The 17,659-nt window shown below is 38.2% G+C and overlaps 1 protein-coding gene across 1 annotated transcript in view; it reads left to right on the forward strand.

Moving 5' to 3' along the window:
• Window positions 1-17,659, forward strand: part of LOC137030884 (NACHT and WD repeat domain-containing protein 2) — a 63,723-nt gene that overhangs the window by 38,426 nt on the left and 7,638 nt on the right. Inside the window, exons 5-6 of the mRNA XM_067401390.1 lie at window positions 8,297-8,500; window positions 12,556-12,706. Coding sequence (XP_067257491.1) covers window positions 8,297-8,500; window positions 12,556-12,706 — 355 coding nt within the window. The remainder of the gene's footprint in view (window positions 1-8,296; window positions 8,501-12,555; window positions 12,707-17,659) is intronic.

Here is a 17,659-nt window from a genome sequence, read left to right on the forward strand (position 1 = left end):
GGACTTCAGGAGTCTGCGGAATGGCGTGGGTTTGAGGACAGGAGTGGGCTCATGGGCAGGGGAGCATGGAGCGGCTGGCTCGGCGGCTGAGACCGGGGACACTGGCTCGGCGGCTGAGACCGGGGACACTGGCTCGGCGGCTGAGACCGGGGACACTGGCTCGGCGGCTGAGACCGGGGACACTGGCTCGGCGGCTGAGACCGGGGACACTGGCTCGGCGGCTGAGACCGGGGACACTGGCTCGGCGGCTGAGACCGGGGACACTGGCTCGGCGGCTGAGACCGGGGACACTGGCTCGGCGGCTGAGACCGGGGACACTGGCTCGGCGGCTGAGACCGGGGACACTGGCTCGGCGGCTGAGACCGGGGACACTGGCTCGGCGGCTGAGACCGGGGACACTGGCTCGGCGGCTGAGACCGGGGACACTGGCTCGGCGGCTGAGACCGGGGACACTGGCTCGGCGGCTGAGACCGGGGACACTGGCTCGGCGGCTGAGACCGGGGACACTGGCTCGGCGGCTGAGACCGGGGATAAGGGCTCGTTGGCCGCTATTGGAGCTGAGGGCTCGTTGAGGGCTGGAGCGACGGGCTCTGTGACAGTCTATCAACCAGCCAGCATCCTCTGGCGGCCCGTGAAAGGCTGGAGCGGATTGCTCGGCGGCGTCGGCGGCGGCTTGGAGTGGGCAGGACCGTTGAAGCGGTATGTGCAGGGTTCTGGGGTGGGGTGAGCTGGCGATGCCTGATAAGCTGCTGATGGGGCTGGACAAGGACTCTGGTTCTCTAGAACTTTATCTACTTCAAAATTAGAACCATTTAACAGGAGAATCACATTCAGAGAATCGACTAAGGAGAAGTTACAGGCAGGTTCGTTATAACGAATAACGTCCTTGTCCAGTCCCATCAGAAACACAGCATTAAGGCAAGCATCAGTCCAGCTCACCAAATGAGAAACCTCCAAAAACTCCTCCACATACCTCTCCAACGGCCTGCCACTCTGCCGCAAACGGCAAAGTCTTTCATCCGCCTGGAGAGACTTCGGGGGCTCAGGAATAAGGAAAATACCCATTCTATGATGTGGAGGTCCAACGGTTAGGTCTGTTCTTCTGTTACGTGTTGGCTGTTGTAGAGAAGAGGAGTTCACGGACTTCCACACACAACGGGTATTTATTGATACAACGGAGAGAGACAACATCCAAAACACATGTAGCAACATTAAAGAACAGACAAGGAGTGAAGGGAGTGAGTCCAATATAAAGGGTGTGCTGACAATCAGGAACAGGTGCAGGCAATCCGTGATGAGGAGGAGAAGACGAGGGAAGTGAGTGCAGGTGTGGAGAACAGGAGGATCATGGGATTTGGAGTCCGGGAGACAAGGGATCCGTGACAATATGACATACAAATTTAAAATGAATTGCATGCCATTTATCAATGCAAGCCATCCAGCATTTAATATGATATTCTTAAATTGATCTATCTCACTGCAGTGTGTCTCAAACAAGTGTCTCACAGCAGCCACCGAGTGAACGCACAGAGTAACGTTATCGCTCCAGCGGCCTCGTTCAGCTCCCACAACACTCGGTCCTGCTCTGCTTCATACTACAGTAACATTAATAATAATCTCATCCATGAACATGATTTCTTCCTGAGTCCTATCCCGATTGTTTCCACCGGCTGTGATGTGAAGACCACATGTCCCAAGATTCCACACTCAAACTTGCCGTCATCAAGCTATGCCTTTGTTTTGAATAGGCCTCTAGCGACCCCTAGCAGACAGAAATCTTACATATTGCACCTTTAAAGGAACAGCATTTATTTGAAACACAACTCTAATCCTAACAATGTAAAAGTCTTGGCTGACACTTTTGATCAGCTTAATGCATCCTTGCTGAATAAAAATATTTATTTTCAAAAATTGAAAAGTTGTGTATATTTTACATTTATACTGACCTAAAAACTTGTGGTGTTCATGAGTCTCTAATTTAGAGTGCAAGTCAATCCTAATGTCAGTTAATTACATATGTCATTTCAAATTATTTGCGAATCTACATCTCTGTTGAATTCGCTACAAAGCCACGTTTTCACTTTTTGCCAAAATCAGCCTCCAAATGGCTTATTTTAGCTGTATGTGCTACATATTAAGTAAAGTATGTTACGTTGAAAAGTCACACACTTCACATTTAAGTAGACCCGGCAAGATCCAGGCCACTTTTCTCAGTGGTCTAGTTAAAATTAGCTAAACTCATCTCCTTTGCCAAAGAGACATATGGCTAGTCTTTCTGACTCGTGCACTTTTAGTAGTTATTCAGAGGTTTCCTAGAAACTGTGCTGCCTTTTCCCAAAGAGCACTTCATTATCTCACAAGAGAAAGAATAAAGGTCAGTTTTTAGAGAAAAAAATGTCTTCTCCCTTAAACCCCATTGGATGGCCCAAAGCAGACTTGTTCAAAGCCTGTTCCCCTTAGACTTCATGGTTTGTAGTGCAAGTACAAGTAAACCCTGACACATTTGGTGCTCTGTAAGCGTTTGATCTATATGTGGGATTTCCTCAGTGAAGTTCAGTGATGTTGTCTAGTGTCACTGCATGGAGATGCATGTATTTGGGTCTATTTTGGAGTCAAAAAGGCTTTGATCAGACAGAGAGAGCGAATGTGAGCGGGTTTGCAGCTGACAGTTCTAGGCTGCATGTGCTGGTGTGTCTCCAGAGAAGGTCTCTATGCAGATTGGAATAGTTTAATTTAAATGTGACAGGCAGAGATGGGTAAAAACGTAAGAGAGAGAGGGAGATTGAGAGAAACACTCAGATTAATATGGAAACAGACTATAGGGCTGCAAAATTATATTTTCAAGAACATTATATCTACAAACATCTGCACACATTCATTTTGAGTTTGTTAGCCTTATTTCAAATATATACACTGTTCAAATGAGGTCATTAAGATTTTTTTTTTAAAGAATATAATACTTTTATTCAGAAAGGATGCATTTAATTGGTCATACCTGATAGCAGAATCACAAAATCCAGCAGGAACTGATAATAAGAAATGTTTCTTGAGTACCATATCAGTATATTAGAATGATTTCTGAAGGATCAAATGAAACTGAAAATGCTGAAAATTCAGCTTTGCCATCCCAGGAATAAAATTCATTTTAAAACATATTCAAATAGAAAACATGTATTTTAAATTATAATTATATTTCACAATATTACTGATTTAACTGTATTTTTGATCAAATAAATACAGCCTTGTTGGAAATAAGAGACTTTTTAAAACCATTTTAAAAAATCTTACCAACCCCAAACTTTTGAACAATAGTGTACATTAAATATCTGAGCAATTTTTGGGAACTTACATGCACCTCCCTTGTCTTTTCATTGAAATTTATTTCATTGTACATTGGCACTGAGTCTTAAAAGCCCAGAGTCTTAAAAGGAAAAACATTTTCTTTTTGAAAACTGTTTGGAATCTTAAAGAATGAACTTGACATCCCTTGAAGATGAGTTCATCCTGAACAACTCCCCACACTCTCCACTTCCCACATTGCTCTGAGGTTATGGTTTCCTAGAACAGTAGCAATAAGACAGACATCAAAGCTCTTGCAAGAGGAGACAGCCGCTGAAACTCACTGTCACACAGCCTGGAGCAGAGACCGAGACAGAGAGAGGGATGGGCAGAAAGAGCCAGAAGGGATGAAACAAGCATAAAGAGAGATGAAGGACACTAACAGAGCCGCAGAACAACATGAGGAGTGGATGATAAAAAGAAAGTGCTATACTCCTAATACAACTTCAAAGTGTCTGTTTATTCTAGTACCTGTTCATGTGCCATCAAAGTGTGGCGCGGTATCAATGGATTGTATCTCACAGCATACTGTCCAGAGCACACACTTCCACTGGCACTGAATGTTAAGGTGCTAAAGCATATAATATCCTCTCTTTTGACCATGGCTTGAGGAAAAACGCTGGCTTATCTATAAGTAGACCAAGCAAACGATCTCAGAGGCATGGCAACACAGATTACACTAAAGGGTAATTTTACTTATTCTCTCTCTCTCTCTCTCTCTCTCTCTCTTTCTCACTTTCACACACACACACGCACACCTTGTTGTTCTTAAGGTGCAGATAACAGTGTATATCCTCAGTGTGTATAATACGTATTTGTGTGAGTGTGTGCGTTTCAATTGCCAAGGGGACGTATCTCCACAGTGACACCCTAACACTCGTTTGACCAGTTTTTCACAGTCTCTCTGTCTGTTATCCATTGTCTGAGGCACTGACAAAGACTGACAAAGCTGGAATGTCCTGCGGGTTTTGTATTGGAGCATCATGATATTAATAAGAAGAAGAAAGTCATAAGAAAGCATCACCCTCAACCCTTCAACCCATGTTCTTTTTGATATTTTATATACTGCTGTTTTCACAACCCCAGATTGATGAGATTGGTAGAAGAGAATCCTCACAAAAATGAATGTCCCAAAATAAATGTATTACAGGTCAAAAAGATTCAGCTATGCATTCAGACAGGGTCATAATGCATAGCTCGTTTTTCCAATGTGATGATATTTCATGAAATTGAGTAGCCTGAAATTGGAACCAAATGATATGTTTAGAATTGCTGGAGGCTGAACAGCGTAACAGCCTACACGTCTGAATGGGATGATACCATGAATCTTTTTGATTCTCTGGGATTGTGCGATTACATGATATTTCCACTCACGGCAATCAGATGAAATTAATAATGCCTTCACAAAGTTTGTTGTTTTTAATATTTACAAATGTCATCAGTGGTGCTTGCTAAGGCTGTATATGTGCTACACACATAAAGGACCTTAAATTATGCTTCTTTTTGAGGAAAGGTGTGCTATTACTTTTTACAATTTTATGCAAGTTTTATAAGTTTATGCTAGTAAAATTATTATATTTAGTTTGAATATAAATATGTAAATATGTAACTTTTATAAATTTGGAGCAGTCATTAATTACAAGTTCAAAGAAATTAAATCAAAGGAGCTGATTCTGGTAAATTTCATGATTCATAATTTAATATAATGATATATTCAAATAAAATTTCTCATTAATATTGAAAAAAAAAACATCTTGCATCAAAGGGGTTTGCTGTAGTTCATGTAATTTTTTTATTTCAACTTTCAATCCCATAGCTTTTTAAATAAAATATATTAATAACATGGTAACATCCAACACTTCATCAGATACAATGTGGTTTTAGCTGAAAAATACTGAGCTATGACTGTTTCATAAGCTCACTTGGTCAAATGTATTTAATTTAAAAGGTTTCAGCAGTGTTCAATTATTTATGAAAAGTTACTTTTTTGATCATATCCCCTTTGCTTACAAGAGAGGTATGAATAGGGAAAAGCTGAGAGAGAGTTGGGGTTTGGCTCATAACCCTCATTCTTAATCTAGTTGGCAGAGTCCTGATACTCCTCACTACTGCACTCTAAACACTGGAGCTATAAAGTTCACAGGAATAATGTATCTTTCTTTGCGTAGGAATGAGTTGGAAAGAATGTGAGGGACAAAAAAAGAGAGAATGTACGAGCTGAGGATGAATGAAACAGACTTAGAGAGCAAGATGCTCAGTGATGTAAAGGTCGAGTAAGCAATGCATTAAAAGTTCACCCCAGTAGCCATTAGAAATACTGAATTAGCTGTCACATAAATCATCTCACAGCATCACTGTCACATTTTTTTCCTGTAGGAAACCTACAATTTCAGAAGAGATGTGAGCAAAGGCAAAGAATTTCTATGATTCTGCTACTCCTCTTTAACACTCTGAGGTCTGACGGTATCGCCGGCGATACCACCGTGGTTTTTTTCTTATCAGTATGAAAGAGACTCAAAATACTCCGTCAATGTTGCACATACAATTAAGAGTTATACACCATTTTAATCTGTGGAATATCTTCTTTCATTTGTGTACACTCAGAGTAAAAACTGAATGTTGTGCTTTTTGTAAAATAAAGAAAACTAACATGATGCGTGATTTCTCCTCTCCCTCTGAACGAACTCCAATCTGATAGTTCTCAGAAAATGAACTGTAACTTAGTGAATACTAATGACAAAAAAATTACACTTATGTCTAAAAAAACGTTAAGATGTCAGGTTTTAAATCATGTAAGTCAAATCGAAAACAAACCTTATTTGTTTATGTAATCTGTATGAAAAGAGAGCCATGTCAGAAATCCGTGATTCAGCTCATTATCTGCTAATGCGGCCACGCCCACGGAGCCAGCGCTATTCAGACGCTAATTCAGTCAATACATGCATTCATTATCTCAATCGTGTATTTATTGTCTTGAAAAGTGTTTATCTGGATGTAAAAGTCATGGTTAGCGATCTCTAGAAGACATGCAGTTACTTCCTGTTTACTTGTCTTCTACAGATGAAGTTTAGATGAGTTTTTGTTTCTTTAGCGCCCTCCGGCTGCTGTATGTATTGGAAACTCCATTCATGGAATAGCCTCTTCTTCTTTTAGATGAATTTGTGGACTAAAATGCACAGAGCGCCCTCCGACTTCAAGGATGAATTGAAAACACCAGCGCTCATAGTAATGACAATGAATATTAAGTTAATATAACTCCTCTGTATAGAAAATTGACATAAGCATATGAGAATCCAATATTTCTCCAAATGTGCATGCTTTTAAACTAAAAGCCTATATTCAGACTCTTTGCATCACAGAAATACATGATATTTTAAAGTATAATATAAAACCATTACTTTATATTGTAATAATATTTTTCTGTATGTTTCATATATCATAATGAGCTTGAGACATCACAGAAGGTTTTTTTTCACAGCCTACCTGACTGAAATGCCTCATTAATATGCAAGTCATTTCAGCTCATTACTATCCAATTCTTTTGTCTTCTCAGGTGAGAATGGCCCATTTTCAGTGGTGATTCACGCCTCCTCGCATACTGTGTTTCTTGGCAAAAAGTGTCTTACAAAAACTAAATCAATATATTGTTTTATATGAAGGAGTAGGCAGCATAATTTTTACATAATTTTGAAGCAAAAACTCTAGTCTACAACCTCCAATACCCAGAAGTCTTATGAACACAGATTTATTATACTTTTTTTGGCCTTATTTCAGTGACTTAAGTTTTTTGTTTTTTCAACAACCACGCATAAATGTTATTCCTTCAAAAACACAAACATGTACATACATGTTCCTCACATATTATTGTAGCCTAGTTTGTGCTGAATACAGTGTAATGAAACGTTTTCCATTAATATGTTTATAAACAACTGAAAAAAGCACAAATGTCAGGGCATGTCAAAAGTTCTCCAGGCCCCAAATCAGCCTCAGACTCCAGAGGGTTAATCAGAGTCCATGATATCCCACAACCCATTTTCTCATCTCCTCCAAGTCTCAAAAGTATATGCTTTTGAAGAAGGGCCAGATCATTAGTCTATGGGCTTATCCAGCACAATTTGAATGCTCTGCCACTGGCGCTTATGGGCTTGTGGACACAATGACACTGCCAAATGTAATTCGCTTGCTAATCTCAGTGCATGGCACGGGCAACAATTGCACAGGAGTAGCTAAATAGCTCACTAAAGAAAGAAAGGTTGGCAGTGGTACGCTCTCAAACTAACAGCCTTTACTCTCATTATAAACATGTATTTTTCAATGGCATGTGGTCTGTTTTCTTTTCTTTTGCTTTCGAACTCCATCTATTCTGTGTATAAACCCTGTGAGAGTTAGTTGATCATTTTGACTTATAGCTTTTCACATTTGAAACTGTTAAACCATGGTTTCACACTGCTACTTAATACTGGGAATTCAGGTTTCAAGATTTCTTACTGTTTACCTGTAAACCCTGGTTTAACATTCTTATTTGCATTTATGAGGCAAGTTTACAACGTCTAGTCAATGTTATTGATCTCATAATATGCAAATAAGAATGCAGATTGTGACTGGCATGCAACCGCAAAAGCTTTAAGTTATTCATAACCTTAAGCAGTGCAATTCATCAAAATGATAAGTGTTGAACTGTTGATTTACCCACAGTTAAAAGTGGCCTTAGTCCTGAGTGTAAAGAAAGAAAGAAAGAAAGAAAGAAAGAAAGAAAGAAAGAAAGAAAGAAAGAAAGAAAGAAAGAAAGAAAGAAAGAAAGAAAGAAAGAAAGCCAGGGTTGTGGACAGTTTGAGAAATCCTTTGTGTTTCTCTCTTTCTCTTTTTTACTTCTGCTTTTACACTTTGCTTTTATATGCTGTGATTGAGGTCTAAATACAGTTTTTTTTTTTACTCTCTCTCTCTCTCTCTTTCCCAGGGGCTCATTGGAGAGAAGTATGGCAGCATTCGGGTCCCAGGAGAGGTGGAGTCAGCCGAGTTTGAGATGATCTTGGATGCGGCGGTGGAGGCGGGACTAGACACACGGATCTTGGAGGAGTGGTACTGTCGGGATGAGAACTCGGTCCCGCCTGCCTACTACTTAAAACCGAAAGCTGAGATGCTGAAGAACTACCAGAACTCTGTAAGTAGAGCAGGAAGGTATAAAGAAAAGAGAATGTATTTGAAGAATTCTCTACTCTTAGTACAAGCTTTTAGCAACAATGAAACTCTTTCATTATAATTAAAGTATATCTGATCTATGTTGGTGCTAAGAAAAGAACAAAGAAGAAAAATCAACCCTTTTAAAGAGCTACAATATAAAAGGGTATATATTGGTTAAAAGTTTGGGGTCTGTAAGCTTTGTAAGTCTGTAAGTTTTTGAAAGATGTCTCTTTTGCTCACCAAGGCTGCATTTTTTTTATGAGATCAAAAATACAGTAAAAACAGTAATATTGTGAAATAGTTTTACAATATAAGTAATTGTTTTCTATTCCAATATATAAGTAAAGAGTCATTTCTTATTACTTCCTATGATAAGCAAGCATACTAAATCACAGAATATTTAAGTTCTCATTCTGTTTTATTTCAGACCTTAATTAACACATGGCTCAAACTTACAAAACATTGAGTCGAACAACTTCTGTAGCTTTACAAAAGGAATATTCAACTGTCATGTAACACACTGGGAAACTGCTTCGTGCGGTCTTTTGCGCTTATTTTTGTTGGCAAATGAGAATGATTTGCGTGCTTTATCATGATTTCACCCTGGTTTCACCACGGGGTTTGCAGATGATGTTCACGTCGCGTAATTACGTCACTTCACAAGGTTCCCATGGCAATAGGGGGAAAATAATGGTGCTTTACTTGTGTGAAGTAAACGCAACATTTTTCAACTTTCTGCTAAGATATATGTGACTTTTGCACTTTTGCAATGAAAATACAGTGATTATGAAATCATGCTAGCCCCGCATATTTTGCTTGCTGAAATCGGCAATTTATGCAGTGAAAGTGCGACGTATTTGAAAAAATGCGACCCCCGCATAAATATGCGGACTTTGGCTGATTATGCGTTAAATCAGGCGATCACATAATCTTTTACAAGAGGATAACCTGCAATTGTTACATTAAAGAGCTATTTCTACCTGATCTTACCCTTACATTTAGTTTTGCTGGTGTAACATAATATATTTAGATTGATTCAGTAATGTTAAATAACATTTTTTATTTGAATAAAATCTATTAATTTTGATTACATTTTTTAGGTTACCTTTTTTTTCAGTGTGGTGTTCCATTAACAATTGTGTAAACAACAAATGCAGCTAGAACATGAATTTAAATTAGACTAATAACACCCTAAACAAGATAGTGGACTTTACCGCCTCAGTCTAGCACACACCACTGCTTTTGAGGCACATGAGAGGGCAGCTGCTACATCCAGGATTACATTCGGCTTCCAGCAGACCTGACCTGTCCCACACACACAGAAACATCCTGTAAAACTCAGTGGCTGACCGGTGCTGTTTCGGTTTTATATGGAGAGCTGTAGAAATGGCAGGCCAGAGAGAGAGAACAACGTTCACCACCTTATAGAGTTTATTAGTTTCATAAATTCAGTTTGCCTTTTAGTAAACCTTACTGGGGCTTTCTCTTCCTTTCTTATACACACACAAACTTGGTCACATTGGTTGCAGCAAGGAGAGTTGAGAGGCAGGATCTAATTCAGCAGTCCCTTTATTTAACGATATAAACAAATTAACAGAAATGCAGCAGCACTGGATAAACGGCGGAGAACAAGACACGCCACTAACTTAAAGGATTAGTTCACTTTCAAATAAAAAATTCCTGATAATTTACTCACCCCCATGTCTTTCTTTCTTCAGTCGAAAAGAAATTAAAGTTTTTGATGAAAACATTCCAGGATTTTTCTCCATATAGTGGACTTCAATGGAGCCCAAATGGTTAAAGGTCAAAATTACAGTTTACAGCGTTTCCAGATGAGGAATAAGGGTCTTATCTAGAGAAACCATCGCTCATTTTCTAAAAAAAAAAAAAAAAAAAAAAAAAAATGTTTATACATTTTAACCATAAATGCTCATCTTGAACTAGCCCTCTTCTTCTTCTTCTTCTTCTTCTTCTTCTCTATTTGAATTCCAGCAGTGTAGACACTGTCATATACAATATGCCAGTGAAAGTATTTAACAATTAGTTCAAACTTTGACCTGTGGAGGGCAGTAATACACTTAGCAGTTAACCATTTGGGCTCCATTGAAGTTCACTATATGGAGAAAAATCCTGGAATGTTTTCATCAAAAACCTTAATTTCTTTTCGACTGAAGAAAGAAAGACATGAACATCTTGGATAACATGGGGGTGAGTAAATTATCCAGTAGCCCCTCACTGCAGAACACTCAAAATCCAAGGGGCGGAGTCGGGTAGGTTAAGGTATATCGAAAGTGGGAGGAGTTGGATCTAGAACCAGGGGGTGGAGATGGGTAGGTTTAGAGCCAGGGGGCGGAGTCGGGTAGGTTTAGGGCTATGGAAAGTGGGAGGAGTTTATCTAGATCTAACCCCGCCCCTTGGATCTTGTGTTCTGCAGTGAGGACCATCTCAAATTATCAGGAACATTTTTATTTGAAAGTGAACTAATCCTTTAACGTTGAAATGAGAACGGACAGGGATGAACAGAAAATTTGGGCTATATATACACAGAGTGAGCTAATTAACTGGAACAGAAACAGGTGTGTAACTAATCAGAAACCATGGAAACAAACAAGAAAAGGGAACACACAGAACCAAACCAGATCACAATGAACCAAACATACTCCTGACAGTTTCACTTTCTGTCACTCACACACACACACACACACACACACACATACACACAGAGATCATATAGTGTGTGTATAAATCAGGTTGTAACGCAGAGTGGCTGCAAATTGAGAAAGCGTCTGTGAAGCTGAGGGTCTCTGTTGGACTAAAATGAGAAAAGCAGCAGGGACTGAGTTTCTACCTGCACTCAGCAAAAACACCCACTGATCTCTCTCTCTATCTCTCTCTCTGTTTCTGTCCTCTATCTCTCTGAGTGCAAGTAGGTGACTGGGTTCATGACAACACTTCCTAAAATATTACTTAAGTAACACAGTGTGTCTTGCTTTCACTTTCTCTGTTCAGGCAGACAGAGCAATTTGTATTGTTGTGTGAACTCTGGTAAATTGGAACACTTTTTGACATCCTCCTACATTACATCGGGTTCCTGTGGTCATGGAAATATTAGGAACTTTCAAAATTTTGATTTCTAAGAAAAATTTCATGGAATTTTTTTTTTTTTCTTGTTATACTGTACTTGGCTATAAATATTTATAAAACAGCTAGCTATAGTTTTTTGCAAGTGCTTTATAAAATGATCAAATCGAAAACTTAAAATACTTAAAAATACGTATCAAATTCAACTGCATAATTCAATGCGAAAGTAATCTAATTCCTATATAGCTGCTATAGGTAAATAACTACAAGAATAATAATGTGCAGTAAACTGTAAATTTATTTGTGCTACAAACTAATTTGTTTATGAATATGAATATGAACTATAAATATAACAAATGACAAGTTTGCAGTATCAAGCACCATTACGGACTGTTTTTGTGTAGCTAAAGTAACTCAAAGTGACTGATACCAGAATCCAGAATTCAATTAGTTATTTATACAAACTAAAATAATGTAGGAATTGTGGCACAGCAGTTTCAGGTTTGATTCGGGCCTGTGTTACGTCCTGATGCCGCTACCCCTCCTCCTACCTCTCCCTCGATTTGTCTGTCAATTTTAACAAGCATATAAATAGGCTATAATTAATTAATTAATTAATTAGAAATAGAAAAGTAACTATTCAATTTACAGTCATGTTCTTGGCACACAATGTTTAGCTGATTTGACTTGGTATAGAACAGTGCAAATATTATATTAGTGACTATTAAGGTATGGTCACGTTAGTGAAATTTGCAGACAAAAAAAGATCCATTGTCTATTGTCAGTATTGTAGTGATGTACGAAGCACAGCATCACAGAGAAGCCACTTTCCCATCATACAACGGGATATGATGTGGGTTTTCTTTTTTCTTTTTTTGTTGGTTTAAATGGACAATATCCAAACAATGGAACCTTAAATAATTCGATGACTCCATATGTGCTTTTACCCTACAGATGGAGTCAAGCAGCGTAGCAAAATCAAAGAACGACAAGGCATGGAGGGCAGTCTCAGAGGAAATCAAGAGGATCTTCAGAACCTCTGTTTTACAACTACAGGAGAAGGGGACCATGAAGAGCGATCAAGCCAAGAAATTTCTCTGCTCGGGTAAACTCTAGTTATAGTTACAGTTATGACTGAGCTCACAGCTAATAAATGTCTAGTGTTATTGTACATGCACGGCTTTAAATGCCTGAGTGGGTTTGGAATGTGTTTTGCAGTACATTGCAACTTCTATAAGTGTGAACATTGACAGTACATGTAAATATATATACCAGGGATACTCAATTTAAGTCACATATTTTTCACTGAAGGTCCACAGACTCATGACTATAATTCAACTTGATACTCAATATTATTCTCTGGTTAAGTTTTTCTTAATAACCTCCATGTTCAATGAGTACTTTTGCTTAAAATGTGTTTTGATTCATCTTGGCTTTTAATGTTACCACTCTTAACAATCGCCCCCTTCTTGCTGATTTAGTGCTTCAGTTGGGGAGAATAAATGCATACTTGTTTTTCAGTCATCTTTACTGTCACTGTCAACAGTGACAATTTGGAACAGGCCATTCTCTTCCAACATTTGCTAATGGCACTAAATAATTAGCTACCTGAGATATGTCAATGTCACTATGTTAGAATTGAGAGTGTTGTCATAGTGATGGTGTTATGCTGCTCTGACTGGGCACAGTAGTTTAAAAAGCCATTCACATAAAGATTTTATACATATGCTTATAGAATCACTTACAGGATTAGTTCACTTTCAAATAAAAATTTCCTCGCAAGTGCTTCCGCCAGACCACCTTCCATATTTGTGTTTATAAAGCATGCACAATTATTATTATTTTTTTTTTACAAAATGACAGATCAGAAGTGAACTAATCCTTTAAGGCCTGTTCAATTTTTTTATCATCTTTTATGTCAAATCCATACTTTTACAGTCTTTCACAATTGCTAGGACACATTTCTCAATTCTTAGGCCACTTTTTCAAAATTCTTCACAGAGTGAGCACAACAGCAGTCTGTGAGCTAATCTGTGGATCATTTATCATTGCTTTGGCACAAAATGCACTCAATGACTACATCTTTCAAATTACATCAGTTCTTTTCTCACTTAGACACAATCACCACCAAAACTATACGTACCTACAGGCCAATTTGCATGTTTACATACTCTTTCAAAACTGTTAAACTTAAGTTCAAAAGCTATATACAAGCATAATACAAAAATTAATAAGATGCTACATTTCTACAGTAATGCCATATTGAAATATATATAATTTTGTACTGTAAACATGGACCATGTAACATACTGCAGTAAATTCTAAACAGTAGAGAATATCATTCTTGATTCTGTAAAGAAATTTTACATAAGAGAACATTGTATAATGCTACTTATTGTTAGAGTTTTTTAGGTTGTTGCTTTATGAGTGACAAATTGTGTTTGTTCGGTAACAACCTTTGCTAGTGTTATAAGTTGATATAAGAATAAGTTGATTTGAGAAATGTATGAAGTGTTTAGTGCATTCTGAATTTAAAATTAACTGCTGTGCCAAGTTGAATATTGGTTATTAGAACTGTGTGAATAGTTTTGAAAAAGTGACCTAGGTATTTAGAAATGTGTCCTAGCAATCATAAATAGTTTAGTTGACACTTCAGGGCTGCGTTATCATCATGTCTAGATGCAGGTCCTTCATCTCATCTGGATACGGCCTAGATCTGGCAGGCTGCGGCAAACCTCAGGATAAACAGAGAGAGACTAGCGTAGACGCCATTCTTAGCGAGTACATCAGGTGTTATGGGAAGTGTTCCTGGTTCCAGCTGACCTAATCTATGCAGCCTAACAATTTACATGAATTGAATTATAGAAGTAGATAATGTGTTATGTGTATGCAAGTTTAAACAGATGTGTTTTTAGTCTAGATTTAAACAGACACAGAGTGTGTCTGCTTCCCGAACAGTGATAGGAAGACTATTCCAAAGTTTAGGTGCTAAATAGTTAAAGGATCTACCGCCTGCGGTTGATTTTGATATTCTAGGCATTATCAACTGGCCTGAATTCTGAGATCACAATAGACATGAAGGACTATAATGCATTAAGAGCTCACTTAGGTACTGGGGAGCTAAACCATTTAGTGCTTTGTAGATAAGTAGTAAGATTTTAAAATCTATACAATGTTTAATAGGGAGCCAATGCAGTGTTGACAGAACTGGGCTAATATGGTCATACTTCCTGGTTCTAGTAAGAACTCTAGCTGCTGCGTTTTGGACCAGCTGTAGTTTGTTTAACAGGCGAGCGGAACAACCACCCATTAGAGCGTTACAGTAATCTAGCCTTGAGGTCATGAACGCATGAACTAACTGTTCTGCATTTGTCATTGAGAGCATATGTCATAGTTTTGATATATTTTTAAGATGGAAGAATGCAGTTTTACAGATGCTAGAAACATGGCTTTCAAATGAAGGATTGGTTTCAAAGATCACACCCAGGTTCCTAACTGATGACAAAGACTTAACAGAGCAGCCATCAAGTGTTAGACAGTATTCTAGGTTATTACATGAAGAAGTTTTTGGTCCAAAAATTAGATCCTTTCTGTAATTTGGTCCTTTCTGTACTCAATCATTCTCTCTCTCCACAAAATGCGAAAAACGTCTAGTTTTGTTTTCTTCCAGCTGCGCTCCATTTTTCTGGCAGCTCTCTTAAGAGCCCGAGTGTGCTCATTGTACCACGGCGTTGGATTAGAAGCAGTCTTTAGTGGTAGAAGTGATGGTTCTACCATATTTATGGCAGGGTGCCAGTTTTGCAGCCTTGGCTAAATGTAGTATACATGAGACTAAATAATGATCTGAGATGTCATCGCTCTGCTGCAGAATTTCAACAGCATCAATATCGATTCCATGTGACAATATTAGATCTAAAGTATGATTACGACAGTGAGTGGGTCCTGACACGTGTTGTCTAACTCCAATAGAGTTTAGAATGTTGGGGGGTTGTTGTACCTTTAACATTTTTATTTATTGGTTTAAAGAGTAGAAAAATTTAGTTTTGGCAGAGTTGGTCAAATCATTGGTCTGCCTAGGGGGGTCCGGAGGCATGCTTCCCCGTAAGAAAATTTTGTACATTTTAAAGATTAATTCATTAATCTGGAGATTCATGGAGATTCATAGAGATTCATTAATCATAAAGAGCTCCAACCCATCTTCAGTGTGAAAACTGAACAAAGAAAAAGTCTGTGCATTGACTTGTACCTGAATCCACTGTTAAAAATAAATCATCCACCCACCAACCGACCGATGATATTCTCTGATTTAGATATCTGCACCTGATCATCACATTACAGTTATTCAAATTCTCAGTGTTAAGCATGGTAACATATCACACTGAAGTTGTAATAAATTAACATTTAATTAAAATAAAAGTTCTACTTTGGCTAAATTATTGTTGTTGGAAAACACTCTTATCAGAATAATGTTTGTGTATATTTTTAGTTAAAGCTGTTATAAAGCAATATCTAATGTCAGTCGAACATCATTTGTGCTGACGTGAATAATAATCTTAGAGAATTTAAGAATTTACGATTATCATTAGCCAGCACTTTTAAATTAATGAAACACTGATTATTCAGAGACGCAGTTCTGCTGTGGTTTGTTTGAAACTATTTTCATGATGAAATAAGCAAAAAATAGTGTGTGTGTGTGTGTGTAGGTGTGTGTGTGTGTGTGTGGTCCTGGTAAACCCTACGTTATGGGGACCAAATGTCACCACAATGGATAGTAATACCTGAAGTGTTTGACCTTGTGGAGACATGTTTTTGGTCCCCATGAGGAAAACGGCTTATAAATCATAAATTATGCTTTTGAAAATATAAAAATGCAGAAAGTTTTCTGTGTGGGTTGTGTTTAGGGGTAGGGAATAGAATAAACTGTTTGTACAGTATAAAAATCATTACATCTATAGAAAGTCCCAATAAAATGTGTGCGTGTGTGATTTGTGTACAACACAATGTGTGAAGCAATTTCCAACCACCAGCCAGCCACATCAAGGAAATCAGGGTCTTGTAAGGCACAATTTTGCTTTGAACGCTTCAGTGGTGTTTGATGCTTAACATTTAGGTTGCTTGTCTATAGAATTACATGTATAATTAAAAAGGCTGAATCATGCAACAGAGTCATAGTTTATAGTTTTATGGTTTCAGGGAAAGGTTGCATTCAAAGCTCATAATGAATATAAATGTTATTTTTATCCCGCTCTTGAAAGTCATTGTGACTAAATTAAAATTCGCCTGCATTAGCCAGCACAAGAGGAGATCTAATCAGGCTAACTTAATTCATCCAGGTTAATCCAATATTCAGTGATACAGTTAAGTCTCATCACCATACCCAACATTAGAGACAGTGGGTCGGCACCGGAGAAAGAACAGATTTACTGCTCGCTCTTTTATGTCATTCTGGGAGCATGGGCTTATAATTCAATCACTGATACAGTTAAGTCTTCATCTCAACATGCAGTAGATGTGAAACAACCACATTCAGAGGCTCCCCTAAGAGAGGAATTTCCTTTCATTAAAACTGAGGTCTTCTGTCTGACTTCAAAGCATCAGTGAGTGTTTCCCTGAACTGCTTGTGTGCCCTCTCTGATGTCTGTGGCATGTGGCATCTCGTGGGTCTTTATTAAAAAAGCATCACTGGAAATAGGTATCACATTGCAGGTTTGCAAACCTCTCCCACTGTATTCACAAAAAAAAAAAAAAAAAAAAGAAAGAAAAAAAGAAAATGATCTCTGAGAACAAAAATAAAAGACAGTAATGTTGGTCTGAGATCAGATTGCTGCTGTCTCCTCTTGGTCCATTTATTTTGTAACACTAGACATGTAATGACAAAAGATCAAGTTTGAGATCATTTGATCTAGTATGTATTAAATGTATTACAATACATGTATAAATTATAACATATTTTAAAAAAGAAGTTTTTAACTAACTGTTGAATAAGCACAAGGATGGTTTTTGAGGTAAAAAAGCCCTTATGAAGAGACCCACAAAAACACTGTTTAGCATTGGAGGA

Source organism: Chanodichthys erythropterus, chromosome 11 (genome assembly GCF_024489055.1).
Source record: "Chanodichthys erythropterus isolate Z2021 chromosome 11, ASM2448905v1, whole genome shotgun sequence".
In the NCBI taxonomy this organism is placed as follows: Eukaryota; Metazoa; Chordata; class Actinopteri; order Cypriniformes; family Xenocyprididae; genus Chanodichthys; species Chanodichthys erythropterus.